The sequence below is a fragment of the Coffea eugenioides genome, chromosome 10 (assembly GCF_003713205.1).
Source record: "Coffea eugenioides isolate CCC68of chromosome 10, Ceug_1.0, whole genome shotgun sequence".
In the NCBI taxonomy this organism is placed as follows: Eukaryota; Viridiplantae; Streptophyta; class Magnoliopsida; order Gentianales; family Rubiaceae; genus Coffea; species Coffea eugenioides.
In genome coordinates, this window is record NC_040044.1 from 32,951,593 (window position 1) to 32,975,417 (window position 23,825).

The window sequence follows — 23,825 nt, forward strand, 5'->3', positions numbered from 1 at the left end:
AATGTAAGAAAGGCAACTCGATACATAAAAATGTCCAGTTCAACACAATTTCTATACTATTTTTTTTTTTTTTTTAAGATCATCAGCACCAAAATTGCGACGGATGTCATAGCATTCCATTGTCAAGAAAGAATACAAAAGTCAAGACTTCGATTTTTTTCACAAAATGATAGCTCTTCATCTAAGTATCCATCCGTTCATAACTCCAATCTTCACTTTGTGATGACTCTCATCCCAAAATCTTCTTCACCAACAGAAGGATTAACACCAACGCGGAGAACTCAAGCACATATTTGGGGGCCAAAACATGACCGAGCATTTGCTGCCACCTGTAAGTTCAACCAGTAGACAGCTGCTGGTAAAGCCTGTTAACCAGTTCCAGAATGTTCACCACATTCAGAATGGTAACTAAAAAGAGAGAGAACCCATTTTCCACCAACAGTCTCCAAGATGAATGGATGATCTATGCTCTATATAGTACCATAGGATATAAACGTTTTTCCATCCAGGGTGGTGCATATGATGTAACTTAGCATAGCAAAGCTAAAACAGACGCAGGGAGCATTCAAGGAAATTACCATTAGATATAACAGCAAGCCGAAGATTGATGCATCATAGCAACTTAACAAAGAACCAACAAAGAGGTCGAGGGCAGTGGTACTGCACAAAAAGACACCTTAACAGCCAAGTTTGCACAGTTTTCTAGATAACATAAACCCCTGATACCCTTTCCATGTCCATCAGGGCTCAATAGAAGCAGTTCTATGATCTCATATAAGAGCTCCACTGGTTTTAAACGAAACATAATATAGTACTTATCCCGTTAGCACTCTCATGCACAGCCCTGTTCCTATGTGCGAGAACATGAAAGCATTATAATAAGTGGCAACAAAAGTTACAAACGAAACCTACTTCCTTATTTGAATAACAGCTGAATTACCAACTTACCCAAAAAGCTACTACAAACTCTACCACTTTTTTTTCCCTCATTTAGGATTTTATGCATGTATCTCTTTCTTATATATTCCTGCCTCTGGTTCAAGTGCATAGCCATAAAAAGCCTACTTTTCAAACAAAATACTTGTTGCATTTGACTAGTCCTTATTCCCCTTTAAGTTTGCAAATATATTCCTTCTCAAACAAACCAGTTATTTAAATGAACATTGTGAACTTTATACATTAAAAATTTAAAGACATAATTCCTTCTTCTTCTTTTTTTTTTTTTTTATATTCTGTTATTATCCTATTAGAAAATACACTCCAAAGTTGCTCCTTCAATCATAACTTCACGTCCTGTATATTGATCAAGGAATCCCAAGAAAGCAACTGAGACTTTCCAACTTCAGAACCAATTAGGCGGCTACAGCTTGTCCTTAGTTTTAAGATATAAATATACAGATAAATGTAAGAAAAAAATCCTACCTCTTACATTCCATCCTATTATGAAGTAAACCCAAAAAACTCTAACTGCTAAATCCATGAGGACATTATTAAATAAACTGGAAAACAAACATACAAAGAGATCCCAAACATTTAGTGCATTGGAGGAAGTTACTCGTGCAATGTTACAAGCCATGCCAAAATTTCCTTGGTTGCAAAATTTGTCAGAACAGCAAATTCCTTTCAACAGCATGGGCCGTTCCATTTCCAAGAAATTATTATTCATCTTCATTACATGTTAACAGAAGCAATAGCAAAGGAGGGAGCATGAGAACCTATTCCAACTTTCCAAAAAAATAAAACAAAGAGCCACAGACCAAAGATACTGAACGACAAGATGAGACTTGACACACTGAAAGTTTAACAAAGTCAATTTTGAAGTTGCATTTTCAAATAGTGAAACCCATATGAAGAATAGCCCCAGTTCTTCAATAACAATCCGCAAAATTGACATATATTTTCAGTTTTGGGGACTAATACTTACACTTCAGATACAAAGGGACAAAACTTAACCTTTGTTTTCTTTTAGTTGCATCCTTCTAACACGAGCTAAAATGAGCTACTAGTGTAAGTCAGAAATTTGATTCCAGCTATCACAGTCTTACAGCATTACAAATCACCATCACAATGTGGCAATCACAAGGCATACTTCTTATACTGGAACACTTAAATTTGGTAATATCATCTCAATGGCTGTTCAAGCAAATAGGGATAAAAAAGACTTTCATTACAAATTCAAAGGTAAGTAAAAAAATTCTTGGGGATGGGGATGAGGGAAAGAAGAGGCGAAAATATACAGAGACAGCCAAGTTTTATTTTTTTGTGCATATACAACACCTCGAAACTGAAAAAAAAAGAGTTTAAGTATTATTACCATATCTAAAAGAAAGAACAAACTCACCAACTTCCTTCACCAGACGTGTTATGCTCACTGGAAATTTCCTCATTGGCAAATTCTTCTAGTATTGCACGTTGTCGTTCATTTAAGACTCTGAATAAGAGAAAATTATCAGCTATCACCTTTCCCAATTTAATCAGCTAGAAAGCAACTTCAATAACAGGATTCAAAAATTCTCATGGTCACAAGGTTCATGGAAAAGTTCAGTCCGTGGAAAGGTAGGCAGATAGATGTAGAATAGTGCTGAATAAAAACAGTTGGCTCTATATTCCTTGAGTAACATCTCCTGAATTTAGATATGTTCCATTGCGCATATATGCAAATAATCGCATGCTAGTAAACCCAACCAGTTGTTGCAACAGCATTCTAGTTGATCAGTATTGAACTGCTACAACCTTTTTGTGTAACTGGCCCTATACAGAGTTCAGAAGCTAAGACTGAGATTTTAGAAAGAATAGTGAGTACATGAACAGAACTATTTTGGGAAAGGAAGAGTGAGAAAATCAGAACTGAATCAGTTTGCTGCTCAATGTATGCAAGTCTAGCAGATGATTTTTTGAGCATTCTGGGAAGCAGAGCAGTTAATTGAAATCATACCAGGGACCTTTTTAAAGTATGTTTTATTGGTATAATGCAATCGTTACTTTCAAAAGACATTCTTCACTTGTTAGCTTATTAACTTAGTAATAATGCTCTTTGTATCTTCTCTGCAACAATACAGCAATTACTTGTAGCAGGTTGGTTGAATTATCTACCGAGGCCTAACCTAAAATACTCCCCAACCAGAGAAACAGACAAGAGGGCAAGGAAAAATAAAATAACGTAAAGAGCTTACACTGGAAAGTTTACGCGAAACCGTACGTACTGATCCCCATGATCTACAAAAAAGCCACTCTTTGGCAACCCTGCATACATCCCTCCATGTAAATTTCAAAAAACAAAAATGGTAAAAGAGCATCAATCAAGCTTTCTCTGAGGGAAGCAAAAGGTTCAGCACACCTTTGCCTCTTAGTCTCAGAAGCTGCCCAGGTTGAACACCCTTGGGAATCTGATTGGAAGAAAAAAAAAAAAGTGGTGAGTTAAATTCATAAACAGGTCACTATAACCCTCTGCTTTCACTTTGCCTAGATAAATCTGCACCTTGAGAAAGAAAGCTTGCACATAAGCATGGCAAGATACAAGGACAAAAGAAATAAACTCAATTGGGCTTATGCAAAATCACATGACAAGAACACCACAAGGAAATCCATAAACCTATGCGTTACACCTTCACCAAGACAAGCCTGCCCATAAACTAAAAATCACCAAGAGATTGCTTTATTAAATGTATGTCACTACAAGAAAGCCCTGAAGCACTTTAAAAGTAAAAATCCCCTCGTAAAGTTGGAATCCAACATACAAAAGCACCAGGAAAGCAAGCCAGAATGAAAGAAACAGTTGAAAAAATTAAACATTTTCGTGGGCCACCAGTAGTAACATAAACTTTTACACATCTATATTGCTTTTGAAGCAGTCGTTGAGGTAAAAAGTGTCATGTTAGAGTATCAACAACTTATCTCAAACATAATGCATCATCCAAAGAGCCTAACTTACGATCTTGAAAAACGTCAATAGCCATAGTGGTATGTTGTTTTATTTTGTCATCCCCGCATATCAACTGCTTTCTAGTAGTCTTTTATAAGACTGTAGCTTTAAGAAATCCAGAATTGATGCTCCTTGGATTCATTGAGAAGAAACAGACAAACAGAGACACGAACACAGAGGAGTCAGGAAGAAATTATTTTCTTAATGTTTCAGTTTCTATCAAACATATATGTTGTATCCTCTCACAAAAAATAAATAAATAAATAAACGACGGAAATTAAATGGAAACAGTATCCTACTTGCTTAAATCACTTGTCTCTTCAAAATATCCAAAACAAGAAAGTGAAATCTCATAACTTGAGTAAAGTTTATTGCACTTTGTGTTTTAAATAGCACAAATTTCAACTGCAAGTTTGAATACTCAAGACTCCCATAGTATGCATAATCCATCTTGATCCAGATAATCTTCCCTATCAGCAGAAAAGAATTTTGAAGAAGTCCTTAAACCCTGTCAATATAACTACTAAGTGGACATCACAAGGCTGAAAGTAAATGTCTTGAAGCAACATGAGCACCATTACATAGACCAGTCAATGAGAACCCTCCAACAGAATATTGCCACTAAAGGATAACATCACAGTTTAAGAGAGGCAGAGAACGTCACATCACCACATATACATGTAATTAACATCATAAGGTGAAATAAACATCATACTTGCACTTTCGTCTTCCCAGACAGAGTTGGCACTTCCACATTTCCACCAAGGATAGCCTGTTAAAAAAACTCTAGTAAGCATTGAACACCAAGTCCAGTACTATCAAATACAATCACCACATAACTGTTATAGAGGATCTTAAAAGACTTCAAATTATTTTAGAGTCCCTAAAATGTGGCAACAATCAATTGAAAGTGGTATCAAATTAGGTCTCTAAATAGCTATATATGCTGAGTTTTAAAGCTCATAACAGAAACCTCGTAAATCTGGTTTCAGATTAAAAAATGCCTATCTAGAGCATTACTTTAACCCATCACAATCTGTCTGAGCAGACAAATATCGCCAGAAAAATAAAAATCAAAGAAAGCATGAAAAAACCATAGCTAAGCGCATCCAAAACCAAGTCCAAGTTCTCCATGAAGTACTTGTTGAAATCATCCAGCTAAATGTCTCTAGAACGTGTCAAGCACTTGTTGAATAAGGTATGCTAAAAGATAAGACTAGCTCCAAAGTCAGTGAAGTACATACAAATTCTGCTTGTTGGGACCCAATGCTCGAAACAACACAATCAAGACCTTAAGAGATGGCAATACTGTTCAATCTAGTTGTCACTACGACAATTTTTACAATCAATTATGCCAATCACAAAATAAACAGTTAGATAAACACCTTGATTGGTTCATTCAAGGTGGAATTTACAATTTTTTACCAAAATTATACTTTCTAAATTGAAACAACAAGTGATACAGGTTTCAGGGAAAAAAGAAAAGGTTATAATAAGATGTAGCAACATTTTGAATCCCATCTTTTTGAGTTTGTTTCCCTTATTTTTGCATTTATCTATCCAGATTCCAGCTTAAATGTTAATTACTTTTTGGGTACAATTTTTCATAGCAACTGAATAATGGAACACAAAAATGCTTTGAAAAAGTTTATTTAGTAAATTTTTTAGATTAAATCAGAACAGTAATCAGAGACCAAACAGACCTTACTTTAAATCTCTCTGCCTATGCTGAAACTTTCATACATTGGTATTTGAGATTCATAGGGCCAAGAAACATAATAATAAGATGGTACAAATATCTCCACTAGAGCCCCATAGAACTTTCAAAAAACATCCATATTGATTCTATCCGATCACGAATGACAAAGAAAGGTCCAACAAAGAAGGTAGGCAGACAGTATACTTGTAAAAGGATACTTATTTGGTTCAGAATCATAGTGAACACAAAAATTATCTGTCCACATTAAGCATTAGCTGTGCCTGTAGATTAAGGAGACTTAAACATAAAAGAGTAAAAGAATGGTGTCTCACTTGTGTAAAGCTTATATTACTATCTACATATATATCAGCCCCATCTCTGGCAAAAAGAGGATCTTCAGTGACCTGAAACCAGAGATGCACAAATTTTCACAAAGCAAATAAGAGTAATCATACCTTTATGGTTCTGTTATGTCACTATATTAAACCATTTTCTTTAGGTGGATAATTACATAGTGTAACTGGACATAGAAGTTACAACAACATTCTTGTACAACTTGAGAGAGAGAGAGAGAGAGAGAGAAGGGGGAGGGTGGGAAGGACAACAAGGTTCATATTAGGGAACTCTAAACAGAAAGAGGTAGTATACAAAAGCATTTAGTGGAAAATTATAAAATTAATCAAGAAATAAGAATTTAGTGGAATAAAACAAATTCAAGCAAGAAGGACTCTACCTTAAGCTTTATGAACAGGCTGCCTGGTTCGAGTCCATGTCTGCCAGCATTGCCAGCATTTTCAACATGAATTGTATCCCCAGTGTCCACACCTGCTCCATGATGAAGATGAGCAAAAACAGCAAGCCACTCAATATTCCACCACTGTCACATCATGATGATATAATAGCTACGACACAATCTTACAGGCAACATATCCTGATTTTTTTTTTTAAACTAGCATATCCTGATGTCTATAACAAGCAAAGACAATTTATTTCACAATAGCATCCTCGCATGAAAAGAAATATGCAAACCCAGAACTAGTATGAGAACAGCAAACTGCTTTCATAAAAAAATTTTGAAAAACCACCAAAATCTGCATGTAGGCATTGGCAATTTGTAAGTATCTACAGCAAGTTTATAAGCAACAAGGGTCATACTTCAACATATAAACCACTTCCTGTAAAATCTTAAGAGGACACCTGTCAAAGGTTCAAGATCGAATTTCTATTCCTGAAGATATTAAAAGTTCTGGGGAGGATACATATCGGAAGTCCAGCTATTATTATGTTGTAATACCAAAGTGTTCTTCTACTTGCAAGAACATGGAACTATACAACGAATATCCAGCTGGTAGCAATTAATAGATCCAAAATCTTCCACAATGGTCCCTTAAAGCCAATTAAAATGGATGAAGTTGAGCAATTTCAATTATCCATGCAATACAAGATCAAAAAATAGGAGATTTAATTTTATAATGATTTCAAATGAAAATGCCAAGTCCTATGATCATAGTCTGGTCAGAAAAACATTCAGCACCAACCTGCCGGAATTGACACTTTAACATGCTTCACTCCTTCAACTGCACCTGATCCTTGGCATGCCCTGCAAAATTCCTAGAATTGCATACGTATTAGAAATCTACTAATAATAATAATAATGATGATGATGATGATGATGATGATGATGAAGAAGAAGAAGAAGAAGAAATAAACCAACCTTAAATATTACACCAGATCCTTTACACATACTGCACGTTTCAGTGAAGCGAAGAAATGTTTGCTACAATGTAACCATTATTATTCATGAATCACAAAACAAAGACACTTTTAAACAGAAAAAAGACCAAAATAATCTTAAACCCTAGCAGCGTTCAAGACTATTAGATGTGTTAATAATATTAGTATCAACGATATACGCAATTATAACCGTAACACACTAACCATCCCACTGCCTTGACAATTATGGCAAATTTTTCGCTTTGCATTTGGTGGATAGCCATGCCCATCTGGGTTTTCGAGAAGACAGAAAACATGAAGAACTCAGTACAAAAAGACAAAAAAGCATAATACTAGACTAAAGAAAAACAATTTGAAAGAATCACAAAATTAAAGTGCTCCAGATCATCCTTGACCTTGTTATACCCATGGGACATATAACATGCTATACCACTTCTAAATTCATACTTGTTTAATGCAGAAACTGATTAAGAACTCTTCCTCAGAGAGAACTATGAAGTTAGACCAGATGCAGAGTTGAAAGAGTAAACATAATCTAGGATTACACATTTTTAAGTTACAATCCACTCACTGCAAGCATCACAGGGGACATCCGCATCAAAAGATAAATGCTTGGTGCATCCTTTAGCAGCTTCAGAAAAAGAGAGTGAAAGCTCCACCTATAACATCCCGATCAGAATCCAAATAGGTTAAGCTTGCTCAAACTGGAATAGATGGAAACAATAATATCTAACATCACAAAAATCCCAAGTGCAGATAACCTGGATATCCTTGGTATGAAATTTTGCTTGATCTTTGAATATCTACAAGATATCACCCACAGTTAGTACATAAGCATAACAAGAATTTCATTCCAGAACTACAGCAGACAAGCTAAGCAAGCACAACAGCTTTACCTCAGCAAAAACATCATAAAATGAATCAGAAAATTGAGTTCCATAGGTAAATCTAAACCCATCCGCATCCCCAGAAGAATAGTTCACATCTTCTCCAGTCCTGCCATATTCACTGATCTGTCTTTCATGGTTAATTAGATTGGAGAACTGACAAGTCAAACAGCAGATGGAAAACTATTTTAACATACCAAATGCTGAAAAGATTATTACCCTGTCATATTGGGCTCTCTTTTCTGGATCTTGTAAAATCTGGAATTCACATTCAACAGAGCAGTTATCAATTAAACACTTTTCCAGGAAAAAGTCAATCCTGAATTTATGATTCCAAATATACAGAAACAACTACAAACCTCATAAGCATCTCTTATCTCTTGAAATTTCCTCTTTGCAGAAGGATTTTTCTTATTCGCATCTGGATGGTACTTCTTCGCAAGCTAAGAATTGCCAAAGAGACAATAATAAAATGTCAGAAAAATATTGAAATATTATTTAACACAATATTCAACTAAAAAGCATATATCAATCCTATTTTGGCTATATAAATCCACTTTCTCAGTCTCTTTTCTCAAGGTTGATGTCTCTGCTAAACTGAAATCATGGCAGCCATCATTAGTTCATTTCATCTGCTTCTCTACTTTCCTCTACTTCTGGTGCTTCCAAGAATCCATTCTGCACTTCCTATATGATGACCCAAAATATGTCCAAACCATCTTGGACATTTTCTCTTATTCTAAACATTATAGATCTCACCTTAACATCTTAGGACTAATCATTACAACACATTTAACATGACATGCAATAACATGATTAGCAACACTTATCCTCTGAGTTTCCTCTGACAAATGCACAGTGAACTTCATAAAAGTCAGAACTCAGAAGATGGCATCATTGATTTCCAAGACTGACAGTAAATAGACACGCAAGCAGAGCATTTTCAACAAGTATAATCTTGTGCATGTTCAACCATTAGATTTATACTCCCACATCCTTGTAATGATATAATATTAAGTTATGAAAACCATTTTTGCTTCACCCCATTTGCAACATTTAATTGTGGATGAAGCATAATTCATAGGTGCTGATCATCATCAAATTATGATGTACTATATGGACAGCATAATCCACATAATAAACAAAACTTCCACCTAATCCAGTCTTTTTGCACTTGTTCATTCTTCTTTTTGGAGTGATTTACTCAACTTATACTTCATTGATATATAATAATATTGAATTACAATACCTAATCTTAATCACACTCCATGCATCCTATGCTCATATAACCTCTTCCACAGGTGTCTGTCAAATTGAGAGTCTTTTTATCTTTTATTACAAGCATAGTCAAAGAAAAGTTGAAACCCTCTTTAAGTGTTCAAAAGTACCTAGTTAAAGAGAAATTCAACTAGAAGTACTCCAATAAGAAGTTAGCAATACATCATAGCACTTGATCATCCAAAACAAAGTAAAACTAAGTACACACATACAAAAAAACATATATGTGAATGTATGTGTGTCTGTGTGTAAAGCTGTGAAGTTTGAAAATTAACACTAAATAGAGGCATCATAATACACTCACAGCATGAAAAGCCTTCTTAATCTCCTCTTTGGTGGCATTTCTAGAGACCCCAAGAATTTCATAGTAATCTCTTTCCGTGGAATTGGAAGGTCCTGCGAATTAATTTGCATGCAGTAGAATCAGAAACATAACACAATTTGTCACAAAAATCTCCACAGAATTAAGACACCTTTTCACTTTAAATCAAAGAGAAAACCTGTGGCATGAATGAAGCGCTTGGACAATAATAGCCCTTTAGGAACAAAATCAGCAGGGTACAATAAAATCCTGCAACTGCACAAATCTGAGGAAACATAACTGCAGCATTAGACAGCTTACATTTCTATTATACAACTACAGATTTATGTACAGAATTATCTGCACATCTGCTTCTTATGGATTCCATACTTAGACAACTCAATAAGAAGTAGAAATGCAAACCATGCGGGGAATGCTTCACAGACACATTACCCAACAGTCACTGCAACAAATACATACACATTCACATATTATAGTCAAACAAGAGGATATGCACATAAGAACACACACATATAAGTACACCAAAACACAAGGTGAACCGGGCCCAGAGATGCCAGCCTTGCCCTATACTGAACCAAATCAAGGCAAATTAACAAATGGCAACATACAGGCAAAGCCACACCATTCGCTTTATTTCTCAACCACAAAGGCATTACAAATTAGACTTGTAGCATGTCCCTCTGTCTATGGCATCCAACATTGAGGGTTTTATCACAAGAACTCAAATTCAAGTTCAGTTGAAAACAGCAACAGCATAACGTTCAAAAGCAGTGAACCATATTTTAGACTGCTGTCAACATCTTGGTAGCTTTGAGATAGCTAACCAACTACATTGTCCCTGTTTCATGCGTAGCTGCCAACTGAAGAACGTGCTGCCCGTGCCAGATAAATGTCACTGCTACCTCCAATGCCCACCCAAACCAGCTTCTGGCGTGCAACTACACACAGCAAACACTTGCCAGACAATTACTACCCTTGTAAACAGCTACAGACCATACCAAGCAGCTAAAAGCCATGCAAAACCCATAAAATAATTACTCATGTTAAACCACTTTTCAAGTGCTACAACCTCTACCAATGAACACTGCCTTCACCAGTATGGCTGCTGTCAATCCACCAACCGCCCCCCCCCCCCCCTGGGTGCCAAAAAAATGCAGAACTGCAAACTTTTTTTTTGTAAGCACAGAACTGCAAACTTGAATGCTCACGTCCATGCCCAGAACAAGCCCAATGCTACCTCAGACATGGTCAACATCCATAGTTGGTAAAATTGCCTAGCACCAAACATAGGGCATGTCACCAAACCATAAGCATGCCCCAGAGCAGACCTGGTCATAAGCATTTTCAGCTGCCAACTAAAGAATGTGCTACCCATGCCAGATAAATGTCACTGCTACCTCCAACGCCAAGCCACACCAGATTCTGGCATGCAACTACACATGCAAACACTTGCCACCCAATTACTACCCTGTTAAACAGCTGCAGATGAGACCAAGCAGCTAAGAGCGATGCAAAAACCCATAAAATAATTCGACATACTAAACCACTTTTCAAGTGCTACAATTTCTACCAATAAACACTGCCTTCACCAGTGTGGCTGCCGTCAATCCTTCCCCTCCCCCACTCCCATCCCCGGTGGAAGCCAAAAAAGAAAATGCGGAACTGCAAACTCAAATGCTCATGTCCATTCCCAGGGCAACCTCAGAAAGGGTCAACCTCCATACTTGGCAAATTGCCTAGTACCAAACTTAGAGTGGCCCTGCCCTAGAGCAGACCTAGTCATAAGCATTTTCAGCTACCATCTAATACTAAACTAAACCTCATAAAGAAAACTTTTTTAATTACAATAGCTAAAATATATTTATTTTTGTCCATTCTGGATGCAACAGAATGGACTTTACAGATCTGAAAATGGACCTACCAGAGAAATGAGTATTGATTCTGAAAGACTACAACATTCTCTAGAAGAGAAAAACAATTTGTCAAAAAGACTACAACATTCTCTAGAGGAGAGAAATAACTGTTGATTCTGGAAAAGCCATTGTGATAAACGTCCCCAAATTTCATTTTCAAGCATTCTAACGAGAAGAAGATAAACACCCTTTGTTGAAATGAAGTTAAAAAATAGCATCAGAATTTGGGGATATTATCACAATTTGATGATGTTAACACCTGATTTTGTTACCTTCAGATGTCACTCTAAAATTTAATTACTCATAACAAGAAGAATCATTTAATAAATTTGTAAAACCAAATTGCCTTTTCTATTTAAAATCATCATCTCTGACTCAATACATCTCAAAGGTAAACCTTTGGAAATTGAACGGAGACTCGACAGTAAATTACAGGTGACCTCGTTACACTATATTAATTTGTGAATCAACAAGCTAAGTAACGAATAGACACATAAAGGAACCTAGAACAGTCACATTTCCTTTGTGCCAAACCATTTGAGTAATCTATTTCAGCTTTGTCTTATTTACCATTTTTGTTCTTAATTTTGGGCGGCAAAGTTTTGTTTTTTCTTCCTCCTAAGGGATAATATATATTCCTTAAGCACACCTACACTGTGCTAAAACCATCTTTGTAATGAACAATCAAACAATGCGCAATAACTAAACAAATTACAGCCTACAACGGCTTCTTACATCGGCGGTGATCCAAGGCCGGAAATGCCACTTGCAATGGCCTCTTTCCAGCTGAACATTCTAGAAAATTTGAACTCCGAAACTGCGGCAAAAAATAAAATGAAAAAGAACAGAAGAAGATATGAAGCGATAAATCAAATAGTAAGTAATTTTGATTGAGCAAAAATAATTGATTATTGATTAAAACTACCCAAAAATTCTTCAAAATTGAATGTGCTGACGAACCAAGCGGCTTCCATCTGCCCATTTTAAACTATTTGAACTCAAACCTATGAAAAATTTTTAGGAAGATTAATTGGTTTAGAGGTTTGAAACGGGGGAGTTGAAAGCGAGCAACGGTCTCCGACGACGTCGGACGGGCTCATGGAAATCCGGAGGTTTTTGGGAGGTTAAAGGCAGTGGGCGGAGCAGCGACAAAGAGACGCCGTCGTTGGGTACCGGAAATTACTGATTAGTGACAAGCCTTGGCTTGCTTAGCAAGTCTACAATGATTCTGGGCGGGCGGCAGCAGTTTCTGGAACAAATTGTAAAGATTGCAAAATGAAGGCGTAATTTCTCAGCTTATATACGCTACAGCCCTATAACCACGCCTTTCCTGTCACGAAGGCGCAGTACAGACGCCTTTTGCAGAACACGCCTTTGGAGTCGCGAGCTAAGCTTGGCTTCAGCAGGGTTCATTTGCAATACTCGTCCTGCATAAAACAGCGACCGTGTTTAACAAAAGAGACAACAGGGAAAAAAAATCCTGTGGGCTGTAGAAGAGGGGAAAGAAATCAAGAATGGCAGTTCGTCTGCGGCTTTTTGCTCCAAGCAGGTAAATACAACTCTTTCTTAACTACCCAGAAAGTTGCAGTAATTGTGACTGAAGAGTTTCTCACTTTAGTGATGTTTAATTTTTGGTGGGGCGGAAATGTTATATTTGTCAGAGTAGCAAATGAAGTGATTTGGAGGTTGTGGAGGCATTTCTCATCAGAAACAATTTCTAGACTCAGTACGGAGTCATTTAACAAGGCCCACAAGATTGATAAAGATGGTGGTGGTGGTGGTGGTTGCCTCAAAACTCGTATTTTAAAGCTTGTGTACCCACGGCGGAGCGCCACTGCCGTGCTGCAGAATTGGGTTGAGGAAGGCCGCGGACGGGTCTCAGTCTCTGAGCTCCGTTGCATATCCAGGCTACTGCTGAAACGGCAGCGTTTCAAGCACGCCCTGGAGGTCCTTCATGCTTAATGCTTTTACTACTTCTTAGGCTTTCTTGCCTTCTTGTTTCTGTTCCCATTTTTTCCCTTTTCTTGTTTCCCTTTTTCATTTTGTACACTTCGTAATTGTGGTGTCAATCTTGACGCTTTTCCTAGTAACGCGAAATTTGGAAGAATTGAAGCTGAGATTGCTAGATTCTTGGACGGCTTTGGTGTAATTAATTATGAGTGAAAAGGGAAAATGAGTTTCTAAGTTTTTGGTTTTATAGTAGATTTCTGCTGTTCTGCAATTTCTAGATTATTTTCATGTTTGTGGTATGGCCGGTAGAACTTTGCTGCTGGGATGGATTACCTGTATGATTATCTTGATAGATGCTAATTTCCTTGGCTTGGATCCCTTTCTGCACATGAAAGAGAGACCTTCCTTGGATCCCTTTCTGCACATGGAAGGTTGCTTTTGGTAGTATTTGCAGGGTGAATGCCGAGATTGAATTTCATTCTTTGACCTTGTAGTTGTTGTACTAAAATGCTTAAACTCAGTGAAATGCAATCTCTTTGTTTGAGAGGTGATTTTTGGTGGTTGTAGTGGCACTGATGCTATACATTTACTCTGGTTTTCATGTTAATGTGAGAGTATAAGTGCAAGAGACAGGCTATGTATATTTCTCTTTTTCCCTATTGTGGGGTTTATGTCAGAAATTCGATGCAGGAAGCAATGTTGTTTGGTTTTTTATTCTTTTGCAGATATTCACATGGATGGAGGCTAAAGAAAGATCTCGAATGTCTGCTGCTGATCATGCAATGAGGTTGGAATTGACAATTAAAGTGCACACTGTAGGGGAAGCTGAAGAGTATTTTGAAATTTTGCCTGACACTGTTTCTAAGAAAGCCGCTTGTCTCCCTCTGCTTCACTCTTATGTTAAAGAAAGGTCCACTGAGAAGGCTGAGGCTTTCATGCAGAAGATGAACAGCTTGGGGCTAATTGTAAACCCTCATCCATTTAACGAGATGATGAAGCTTTACATAGCAACATCTCAACATAAGAAAGTGCTCGCTGTCATAGTGCAGATGAAACAAAATCGAATACCAAGAAATGTCCTATCGTACAACCTTTGGATGAATGCGTGTGCAGAGCTGTCGGGTGTTGGATCAGCTGAGGATGTTTACAAAGAAATGATTCATGACAAAAATGTTGTGATAGGATGGAGCTCTTTATCTACTTTGGCAAATATTTACCAAAAATCAGGAGCAGTTAACAAGGCTTTTTGGGCACTGAGAGAGGCAGAAAATAAACTATCTAGCCGTAATCGCCTTGGTTATCTATTTTTGTCAACAATTTATACCTCTTTGAATAGGAAGGATGAAGTTGTGCGGCTTTGGAAAGCTAGCAAAGGGGTAAAGGGCAGAATCACATGTGCGAACTACATGTGCATCTTGTCATGTTTGGTGAAGCTTGGTGACATTAAAGAAGCAGAAAATATATTTCTTGAGTGGGAGTCACAGTGTCGGACATTTGATATTAGGGTGCCAAACATTCTTCTAGGCGCATACATGAGGAATGGCATGATGAAGAAAGCTGAATCATTATTTATCCGTTCATTGAACAGAGGTGGATGTCCAAATTATAAAACTTGGGAGATATTCACAGAGGGATGGGTAAGGAGCAATGAAATGGATAAAGCTATAGATACAATGAGAAGATGCCTTTCTACGTTGGAAGATTGTGATTGGAGACCATCAGCTAGTATTGTGGTGGCAATTGCAGAGTACTTTGAGAAGAAGGGAAAGATTGAAGACGCAAAGCAGTATCTTGGAGTCATCAGAAGTTTGGGCCTTGCTAGTTTGCCAGTCTATAAATCATTGCTAAGAATGCATGCCTACTCACAAAGACCCACTGAATACATCCTTGAACTTATGCACAAGGATGGAATTGAATTGGACTATGAGGCTTCTGCACTTGTTCATGAATTCAATATATGAGATTGCAAAAGATGTGTAGTGGCGGATTCTTTGATAAGTCTTGCAGATACAAATTTTTGGGCTTCAACTTTCTTCCCTGAAGCTGAAAACAGCTGGAATGATCAGCCTGTTGAGTCAAACTTGCTTGTTTTCAACAAAGCCCGTTTCAAAAGAGTTGGAGTTCCCTCTCCTGGCAACTTGGGTGTTTTAGAATCAAGAATTTCTATAATGAAAGAGTTGCTATAACATCAGAATGTGATGCTCAATTTCTTTCTCTGCATCTATGACACAAAGTCAGCGAACAGAGGGATGCATTTCGTAATGTTAATTCTTCTTGGACGTACAACAAGATAACAGTTGTAAGTTTCCTTGGTTTTCAAGCAAATGAAATTTCGTTTTTACACAAAATGATTCCAATGAAGGTACAGACCCACCACGAAATACAGAAAATGCTTTGATGGCTGAATTGCTTTCTTTTTTTGCAAATACGCATATTCTGAACTCTTTTGTCATTTCCGTTTTGGAGATTTGTTGATAGAATTGTTTAAATCTTCTCCTCTGGTGCCAGAAATGTTGCAGCAAAGTTTCCCCTTCGTTCATGTTTTTCACTCTTTGTCATAAGGATTTCTGGAAGAATTTTGGTTTCCATTTATGTCTCATCCGTTAATCCTGGTATAACTTACCTCCAAATTCAGGTTTTTCTGATTTGGGGTCGAATCTTCTGCTCCGCAATATCTTTTTGCATCAGTAATCTGAATTTGTTTGTGAACGAGTTCATGGTAATGCTTTAAGCTTGCCTGTTCCATTAGCAATGTCTTTTTGCCTTCTTATTAGCGATTTCTCTTTTTCTTCTCTTCTTTTTCCGCCAGGGAGTTGGGTTTTGGGGACGAGGGTTGAGGTTGGCATGTGTATCAAATTACCAGCTTCACAACACCAAGTCAAGTATTCTGTCTCTCCTGCAAGAATTGATTTTGTTCATGGGTGATGAATTTTGCTTAAACATCAGCGGCGGGAAGGGGGACATATTCTTTCTCCCCCCCTTCCCGGATAAACAAAGAAAGCTTAAAATTTTTTCCATGCTGCCACATAATATCCAAAGTTGATGGGGCCAATAATTCTGAATAACATCTCATAACACATATGGTTTACTTATCTGCTAGCACACAACTGCCTGTTTCTCATTATGAGTCTTTTATTCTGCTATAGCTGATGCATCGTTGATCTAGCAGTAGACTTATACAAATCATTTGCAGGAACTCGTGAATTGAATTGACAGTGTTACACATCAATTTGACACAACTGCTGTCAACTTCTCACGCAAACCTCTCGTGTGCTTGACCAGTTTGTCGTAAGGTGGCATAAATTCTTTCATGACTGGATCTTCAAGGACGTAATCAATCCATGCAGCGAGCAAAGGCATATTTTCCTGATCAATGAGTTGTATCTTAAAAGCTTCCTGCTCCATTCTAACCCAGTATGCAACCCAGGCAATAGCAACATCTGCAAAACCTATCTTCGTGCCTCCAAAACAGCGTTTCCCATCCAGTCCACTTTCTAGGGTCTTCAGAAGTTCACGAGCTTCTCTTGCACTCTTTTCCAGCTCCTCCCCGACTTTGGTAATTATTCCTACCAGTGCAGGCACACACTGGAGAGAAAAGATTCAAAAAAAAAGGAGCTCTGTAAATGAAATCAACTTCAGTAATGTGTGAACTTGGAATCTTTACAGGGAACATTAAATATTCTTTCTATATTGACTCGCAAGTTGCGATATTAAAAACTGATAGCATATGATACAACCTGTAGTATTATGCTGGTTGCTTCTAGCCAAAAACTTAAAATTGTTATGATGATCTGCAGAATTATGCCTTCTTACTTACCTTCTCATCAACAAATTTGGCCCAAAAGCGCGATCTAACCCTTTCATAAGGATCTTCAGGGAGGAGTGGATTATGCTTCCAAACTTCATCGATATACTCGAGTATTACGAGGGATTCTGATATTGATTTCCCGTTGTGCAGCAGAACTGGAACCTTCTTATAAACAGGATTACCCTGCAAGAGCAGGGGGCTCTTGTTTTCAAGATCTTCTTCTTGGTACTCATATTCAATGGCTTTGAGTTTCAATGCCGACCTAACCCTGAGTGCATAAGGGCTTGCCCAATATCCCAGCAACTTCACACCCTCTCCTGCCATTCTCGAACCTAAAGCTTTGCGGCAAGCAAAGTTTCTCAGTCTATCTCAGTTGTGTTACCCTGCAATCCTGTCCTTCTTCACCCACCTAATATACCTGCAATTTTATTTTTTTAAGGCGTGACAAGAAGACTCGAAATGATCCTCCTGTGTAGCGTTGACTAAAAAGCCACAAACTTCTTGTGATGTGATGCTTTTCTCTTTATCTATTTGCCCTACAACCAAAAATGTGGACAGGCATGATTTCCATTAAGCGAATTGCTAAAAGTCTAAGTCATCGTATTTCCGACAATTGCCGGGTCAAATAAGCCGTTCATTTGATTGCTCATATATTCTTATACTTTTGAAAGTTCATATCCGAGCAGATATTATTGCCCCCTCAATAGTGAGATTGCTGATTTATGAATTTCCGGTAGGCCCAAGGATAATAAAATAACACTTGGTTTGCTAATTTAATGGAAATTAGGGACTAAATTTGAAACAAAAATCTACCAATACTAAGCCCATTGTCATGGCTGAATATGACAATGGAACAGAATGGAAATATTTTCTTCATCATTGAATATAACAGTGAACAGAATGGAAAAAATAAGAAAGGAATGATCATTTTCTGCTTGCTTCTCAGTCACCACCACAACATTAGTACCTGCTTGGCTGGTAAGTTCCTCTGGAACCCACATTTTGTTTTTTCTTAGTTTCCAATTGCCCCCTCAAAGAAACCTAAACGTGCTGTGACCCCAAACAAACCAAGATCGTCAGTCACATTTCAAAGATCCAAAGTAAATACTAGAAGTATGTGTAAAAACAGATCTTAGCAGCAGGAATCAAGTTTCCATCTACAAACTCATAATAGGCAAAACTGAGCCATTCATAGCAGTCAGCTAGAGCTGTTGAGCATGCTAAATTACAGAAGTACTGATCGCTGCTGCAGCTGTTCCTACTGGTAGAAAATCATGGCATTTCAGCCTTGAACACCTCAAGAAGCTCTGAAACTATAAGAGAGACTTCAGCGCCTGTGAAACATTTTGGGTGATTCTATCATGTATTGGCTCCTGCACGAACACATTCAAGTCATATCGGGATTTAATCTAGTAACCTTGAGATAACAAATCAGTCATTATGATTTTACCTTTGTTGTAGGTATTTCAAAACTTGAATTTGTTATTGTCTCAAACAAGAATATATATCTGTCATTAGAAGGAAATATCAGTAATATGTGTTCACAACTAATAAACTCTGCCAATGTCTTCACTCCATCGAGAAAAACTAATAAGAAATGACTATATATGCCATTATGAGCCAAAATACAAAAAGGTGAATGAATGAATAACACACCGCCAAGCTAATTCAGAAACCAGTTCTTCTGGAGCATCAGGCAAGACCTAAGCAAGGATATCACCATTTTCAGTTCTGATGAGTAACTTCAGTGGGAATAGCCATTCGAATGATACGCAGAAAACTAATTCAAATAGAATAACCTCATCTTTATATGGGTTGCAATGATCATTGAACCATAGCCTCAAGAACTCCTGGGAAAGGTTTAGTATTAAAATATGGGAGTCAGAATGCGACAACATCTCCAAGAGTACCAGTATAATCTTGTATTAAAGAAAAAGCAAGTTACACACACGACATATATATATATATAGGCACGCTTGATTTGGGACAAATGACTTCTTCTATTATTGGAATGTTGATTTTGCTTTTCGGGTTTTTCGCCTTCCTGAGGTTTTGCTTTTAATTCCAACCTTTTTCCCCCCTCAAGGCATTACCTTGTCAACATTTTCTGGTTCAAGGCCATTCCAAAAGCGTTCTTGATAAGAATGACCAATCCAATATCTACTCGAGTCTGGTGTATGCACCTTCAAAAGAAAATCAGAACACAAGATAGTGTTATAATTACACATGGAAATGTGTGTGAGGGAGTGAAAGAGAGAAAGAGATGCACAGGACACACACAAACACGAGCACTTTCACAAGCAGAGAGAGAGGGAGAGAGAGAGAGAGAATACCATTTACCTCATCAACCAAAAGCACAGTACCATCAGGTGCTATTCCAAATTCATACTTGGTGTCTACCAATATGAGGCCATGTTTCATTGCCACCCGCTGCAGTTAATTATGGAAAAAAAATGGATAAGGAAAGGAGAATTTATATACCAATGGTAGCTCCACTTCACCACCCCTTGATCATGCTTTCATTTTCTCAAATACTCCCTAGTTTGTACAAATGATCACAATGCTTAGAACTCCTAAGGTAAATATCACAGAGTAACTGCTTCTCCATCATCATTAAATTAGAATGTAGAAAAACTGCTTAATTACAGGACTTCAACATGATTAACCCTAAGTTGCACGCAGAAGGCTCATGTCAACTTGTGTAACTGCTATCAACATCATCAGATGAAGAATAATTTTAGTACCAATTTGAATGACATTCTGCTATAGTGGACTGATGTCCCTAGCAAATGTTTGCAGAAAACTAAACAAACGAAAAAAGCATGAGTATGCACCATGCCACAACCAAAAAAAACTACATGAAAAAAAAAAAGACAAATTTCCCTTAAGAAAAGCAAAAACTTAACTACCTGACCATATTCAAATAACTGTAGTGCCCTCTTACTTGCTTCCTCGTAATCTGCTCTAGACATTAAACCACGTTGAATTATCTGAGATGCAAAATTTTCAGCACAAATAAGTAGTATGATCTATTATTTTGGTTACGACTAAAGATAAGGAAAACAAACAATGCTCATTAATATGTTCCCCAAATTGTGGGCAAAACTGGAATTTTTTTTCACAATGTCCCACAGAACATTAATAGCAGGCGCATTATACGGATAAAATAGAACTTCCATATGTAGGGTGCTCAACATGAGAGACCCGTTTTTATGTAGAGCAAGGCAATTCATTCAAATGCAATTGGCCATTATTGTCTCTACTTTATTACACTAGAAATCAACAGTATACACTTGCCTAATGAATGACAAGTTCTATTTAGTAAATGAAAACCTCATCCGGAGTTACAGGAACATCATGATCTGCAGCTTTAGTAGTTGGTGTGAGAATATTTTCTGGTAGCTTTTGGTTTTTCACCATTCCTGTTATACATTCATTGAAGAATCATAAAAACCTGAAGTTACACAGAAGATCGAATTGACACAGTAAGTAACATGTCGCACCATCAGGAAGTACATTGCCACAGTAATTCCGAACTCCTTTTTTGTAGACAGTCCACAATGATGTATCAGTGCTTCCAGTCACATAACCCCTAACTAGAAAAAGAAAACAATCAACAAGTGAATTAGTTTGTGACTCACTATGGAAATGAGAGCCACTTCAAGTCAAAGACTACCACATGGTATCATACTGCTACACAAACACGTAGTTGGAGACAGAAAAATTTGCAGAATATTGCATATAAGGGAAAAAAAAATGTGCAGAAGCTAAAAGTAAGATTCATAGAAACAGTTTAAAGAGTGGCATGCTATTATTGTGACTAATATCTCACCAACAAATTCAACAGGAAATACTGAACATTTCTTTGCGATGGTCACATTCTTGTCTGGTGCAGATACAACTGCATTTGGAACAATGTGCTGAGTTTTATTAAACCACCACAAGCTTGTCTCATTAAGCACCTGCCGCAAAACACTCGTTAGCCTCAACCAATAATACGTATTCTTCTGCTTTAATCAGAATATTTTCCGTATGTTTAGAATCATGTACCAGCCCCTTGAAGGGAATTGAAGCAAGAACTCTGTCAAATGCACTTTGCCGATCTGTTGTTACCAGCACAAGATAATTTCCTTCATCATAAATGTCCCTGACCTTCAAAGTGAGTCAAATGATCATTTGAGTATCAGCCATACGAAGAAACTGGAAAGCAAAAATGTTATTAGAGAATCCGCCAATTCAACTTTTTCACACCCCCCCCCCCCCAAAACAATCCAGCAGAGCATTACCCACCACCCCCACCCCCGGGCCCCCTGGGGGGCCAGCCGCTGATTAAGTGTTCAACAGGGTTAACCTATCTTTACTCTCACTCGCAGCAACCAACACACAAAATAAAATTTAAAAAAAAAATCTTCGCAGCTCTCCCAAACTAAATGACAAACTTTTCTTACTCGCTTTTCCAACATTCATCAAATAACTGAACTAAGCAAATCCGCAGCAGACACAGAGACAAGAAGTAAGATATGTGATTAGACACCTCATAAATGATACAAAGTCCATCAAGATACAAAAAACACAAAAAAGTACAATTAAAAAAAAAAAAAAGGAACCACAAGATTACCCTAAACAAAAAATCGAGTAAAGAAAGGATTTTGGAAACAGTTACCTTGCCTCTGGTTTTGGATTTAAGACCAGGAACGGTTAAATCAAGATGGGTTTCAGATAAACAATTGTTCAATGAGCTCTGGATAGCATTCAAGACTTTATTTCTGTGTTCACCGGTTTTCAAGGCCTCAAGAGAAAGTGGCGGTTGGTGCTGCTGGCTTGATGACATTGATGCAGAGATACAAACTGACAGAGAAAGGCACTTCTTGGATTTTGTTAGTATCAATTTACGCAAAGAAGATGACGAGAGGGATGAAGGGTTTGGATTGTTGATTGGTATGCATTTTGGCGTAAGGGTTTTGGAAGGGCTCAGAGCTCCTCCTATACAATTCTGGGCCATTTTCTTTCCCAAAGCAACAGAACTCCGAACTCTGAAGTGTCAGGCTTCTTTTCTTTGAGGGGAGGGGGAGTTTCCGTTTTCATACAGGTCTGCAGTAATAGAGGCAACCCCTGGGAATTAATAGCAGTCCGGGACACCGAGCGCTGCATCAAGTTCAGGACAAGAGGGTGCAGGTATGTCAGGATCTTGGTTATGTGTATTTCAGATTAAATGAAGGATTAATCTGGAGGTACGATTAGTGTACCTGTGGAATGTATGGACACAAGGTGCATGTATGATTGTTGAACCTATGGATGTATCCTTCTTGTAGTTATAAATTTTGTGCAAGTAAATTATAGAAAGAAAGTGATTGTAGAAAATAATGCGTAACTATTTTTTGGGTAAATTCTAGATTTTAATTTTTTTTTTATTATTAAGAGATCTACAAGTGAGACATAAAAAGTTAAAAAAAAAAAAACAACAGAACCAAAAATAGATCAACATAAAAAATGTTAAATAATTTTGATTATTCAGAATCAAAATTTATAATGAGATACATTAATCAAACGAGAATAGAGCATGCACCTATGAGTATTAATATATGTACATTTTTGTTTATCCATTGCGGAATTGGTATGCTCTAGTTATTGAAATAATCAAATTGATTGCTCGCCAAAATCAATTTTGGAAAAAAAAAAAAAAAAAAAGCTAGAAAACCTCAACAATAAATTCATCAAATGGCTGAAAATTGATGTGAAAGTGTGAGTTTTTCTTCGTGTTTTTGGCTAGGAAGGCAACTAGGGGTGGGGAGGGGAGATGTATAGTGCTTTCCCCTCTTTGATTCTCTCCTTTTTTCTGGGAAAAAAAAGAATTGCATGGTTGGGAGATGAGATAGGGTACATAGAAGGTAAATCGGAAGGCCAATTGGGGGGGAAAATCACAAATTTTTTGGCCAATAAGAATTTTTTTAAAACATACTTTATTAATATTTCGATGCCTTAAAAAACCACATAAAAAATTAACCACAAAATTAACTTTCTACTAAAAATACAAGACTAACTTTTAAATTTTGTTTAAAAAGTAAAAAAAATATCACTAAATTCAACATTCCAACTTAAAGAGCCTAAATAAAAAAGGTATATAATAACATTAAATCACATAAATTGTCTCTTTTTAAGATGTACAACATTTAACGTAAAGGTTAGATTGGATGGTAAAATAGCACATGTGAATTTTGACCATCAATAATTTTGTTTTTTTTCTTCTTTTCAAATAGTACTATTAAAGAAATATAAGAAATCTTCAAATCCAGCATTTTACATTCAATCCAA

General features: G+C 37.1%; 4 protein-coding genes across 5 annotated transcripts; 1 reads left to right on the forward strand and 3 right to left on the reverse strand.

Annotated features, from left to right (window-relative positions):
* Window positions 1-60: 60 nt before the first annotated feature.
* LOC113748999 (chaperone protein dnaJ 1, mitochondrial) lies at window positions 61-13,015 on the reverse strand. 2 transcript variants are annotated; one of them, XM_027292616.1, is made up of 19 exons: window positions 12,681-13,015; window positions 12,491-12,572; window positions 10,021-10,107; window positions 9,825-9,916; window positions 8,602-8,685; window positions 8,462-8,500; window positions 8,252-8,368; window positions 8,117-8,158; window positions 7,927-8,014; window positions 7,560-7,624; window positions 7,336-7,398; window positions 7,160-7,232; window positions 6,355-6,446; window positions 5,954-6,025; window positions 4,638-4,694; window positions 3,338-3,386; window positions 3,174-3,243; window positions 2,342-2,431; window positions 61-329 (listed from the first exon to the last, which is right to left on the reverse strand). In XM_027292616.1, the coding sequence occupies exons 1-19, from the start codon at window positions 12,735-12,737 to the stop codon at window positions 230-232; spliced, it is 1,419 nt and encodes a 472-aa protein (XP_027148417.1). In that variant the 5' UTR covers window positions 12,738-13,015; the 3' UTR covers window positions 61-229. The 2 variants fall into 2 exon arrangements, with proteins under 2 accessions (XP_027148417.1, XP_027148418.1); XM_027292617.1 differs by having other exon boundaries at window positions 239-365.
* A 212-nt stretch (window positions 13,016-13,227) lies between these two features.
* Window positions 13,228-16,346, forward strand: LOC113748786 (pentatricopeptide repeat-containing protein At5g27460). Its single transcript, XM_027292336.1, has 3 exons — window positions 13,228-13,304; window positions 13,417-13,702; window positions 14,431-16,346. Exons 1-3 carry the CDS (start codon window positions 13,270-13,272, stop codon window positions 15,664-15,666), a joined length of 1,557 nt encoding a protein of 518 aa, XP_027148137.1. The 5' UTR covers window positions 13,228-13,269; the 3' UTR covers window positions 15,667-16,346.
* A 379-nt stretch (window positions 16,347-16,725) lies between these two features.
* On the reverse strand, window positions 16,726-18,007 carry LOC113749085 (glutathione transferase GST 23-like). The gene is made up of 2 exons (XM_027292740.1): window positions 17,523-18,007; window positions 16,726-17,290 (listed from the first exon to the last, which is right to left on the reverse strand). The coding sequence occupies exons 1-2, from the start codon at window positions 17,835-17,837 to the stop codon at window positions 16,931-16,933; spliced, it is 675 nt and encodes a 224-aa protein (XP_027148541.1). The 5' UTR covers window positions 17,838-18,007; the 3' UTR covers window positions 16,726-16,930.
* A 363-nt stretch (window positions 18,008-18,370) lies between these two features.
* Window positions 18,371-22,689, reverse strand: LOC113749787 (phosphoribosylaminoimidazole-succinocarboxamide synthase, chloroplastic-like). The gene is made up of 12 exons (XM_027293637.1): window positions 22,177-22,689; window positions 21,564-21,665; window positions 21,346-21,475; window positions 21,017-21,109; window positions 20,847-20,935; window positions 20,423-20,503; window positions 19,854-19,943; window positions 19,607-19,696; window positions 19,313-19,363; window positions 19,170-19,216; window positions 18,964-19,021; window positions 18,371-18,886 (listed from the first exon to the last, which is right to left on the reverse strand). The coding sequence occupies exons 1-12, from the start codon at window positions 22,513-22,515 to the stop codon at window positions 18,827-18,829; spliced, it is 1,230 nt and encodes a 409-aa protein (XP_027149438.1). The 5' UTR covers window positions 22,516-22,689; the 3' UTR covers window positions 18,371-18,826.
* Window positions 22,690-23,825: the final 1,136 nt, after the last annotated feature.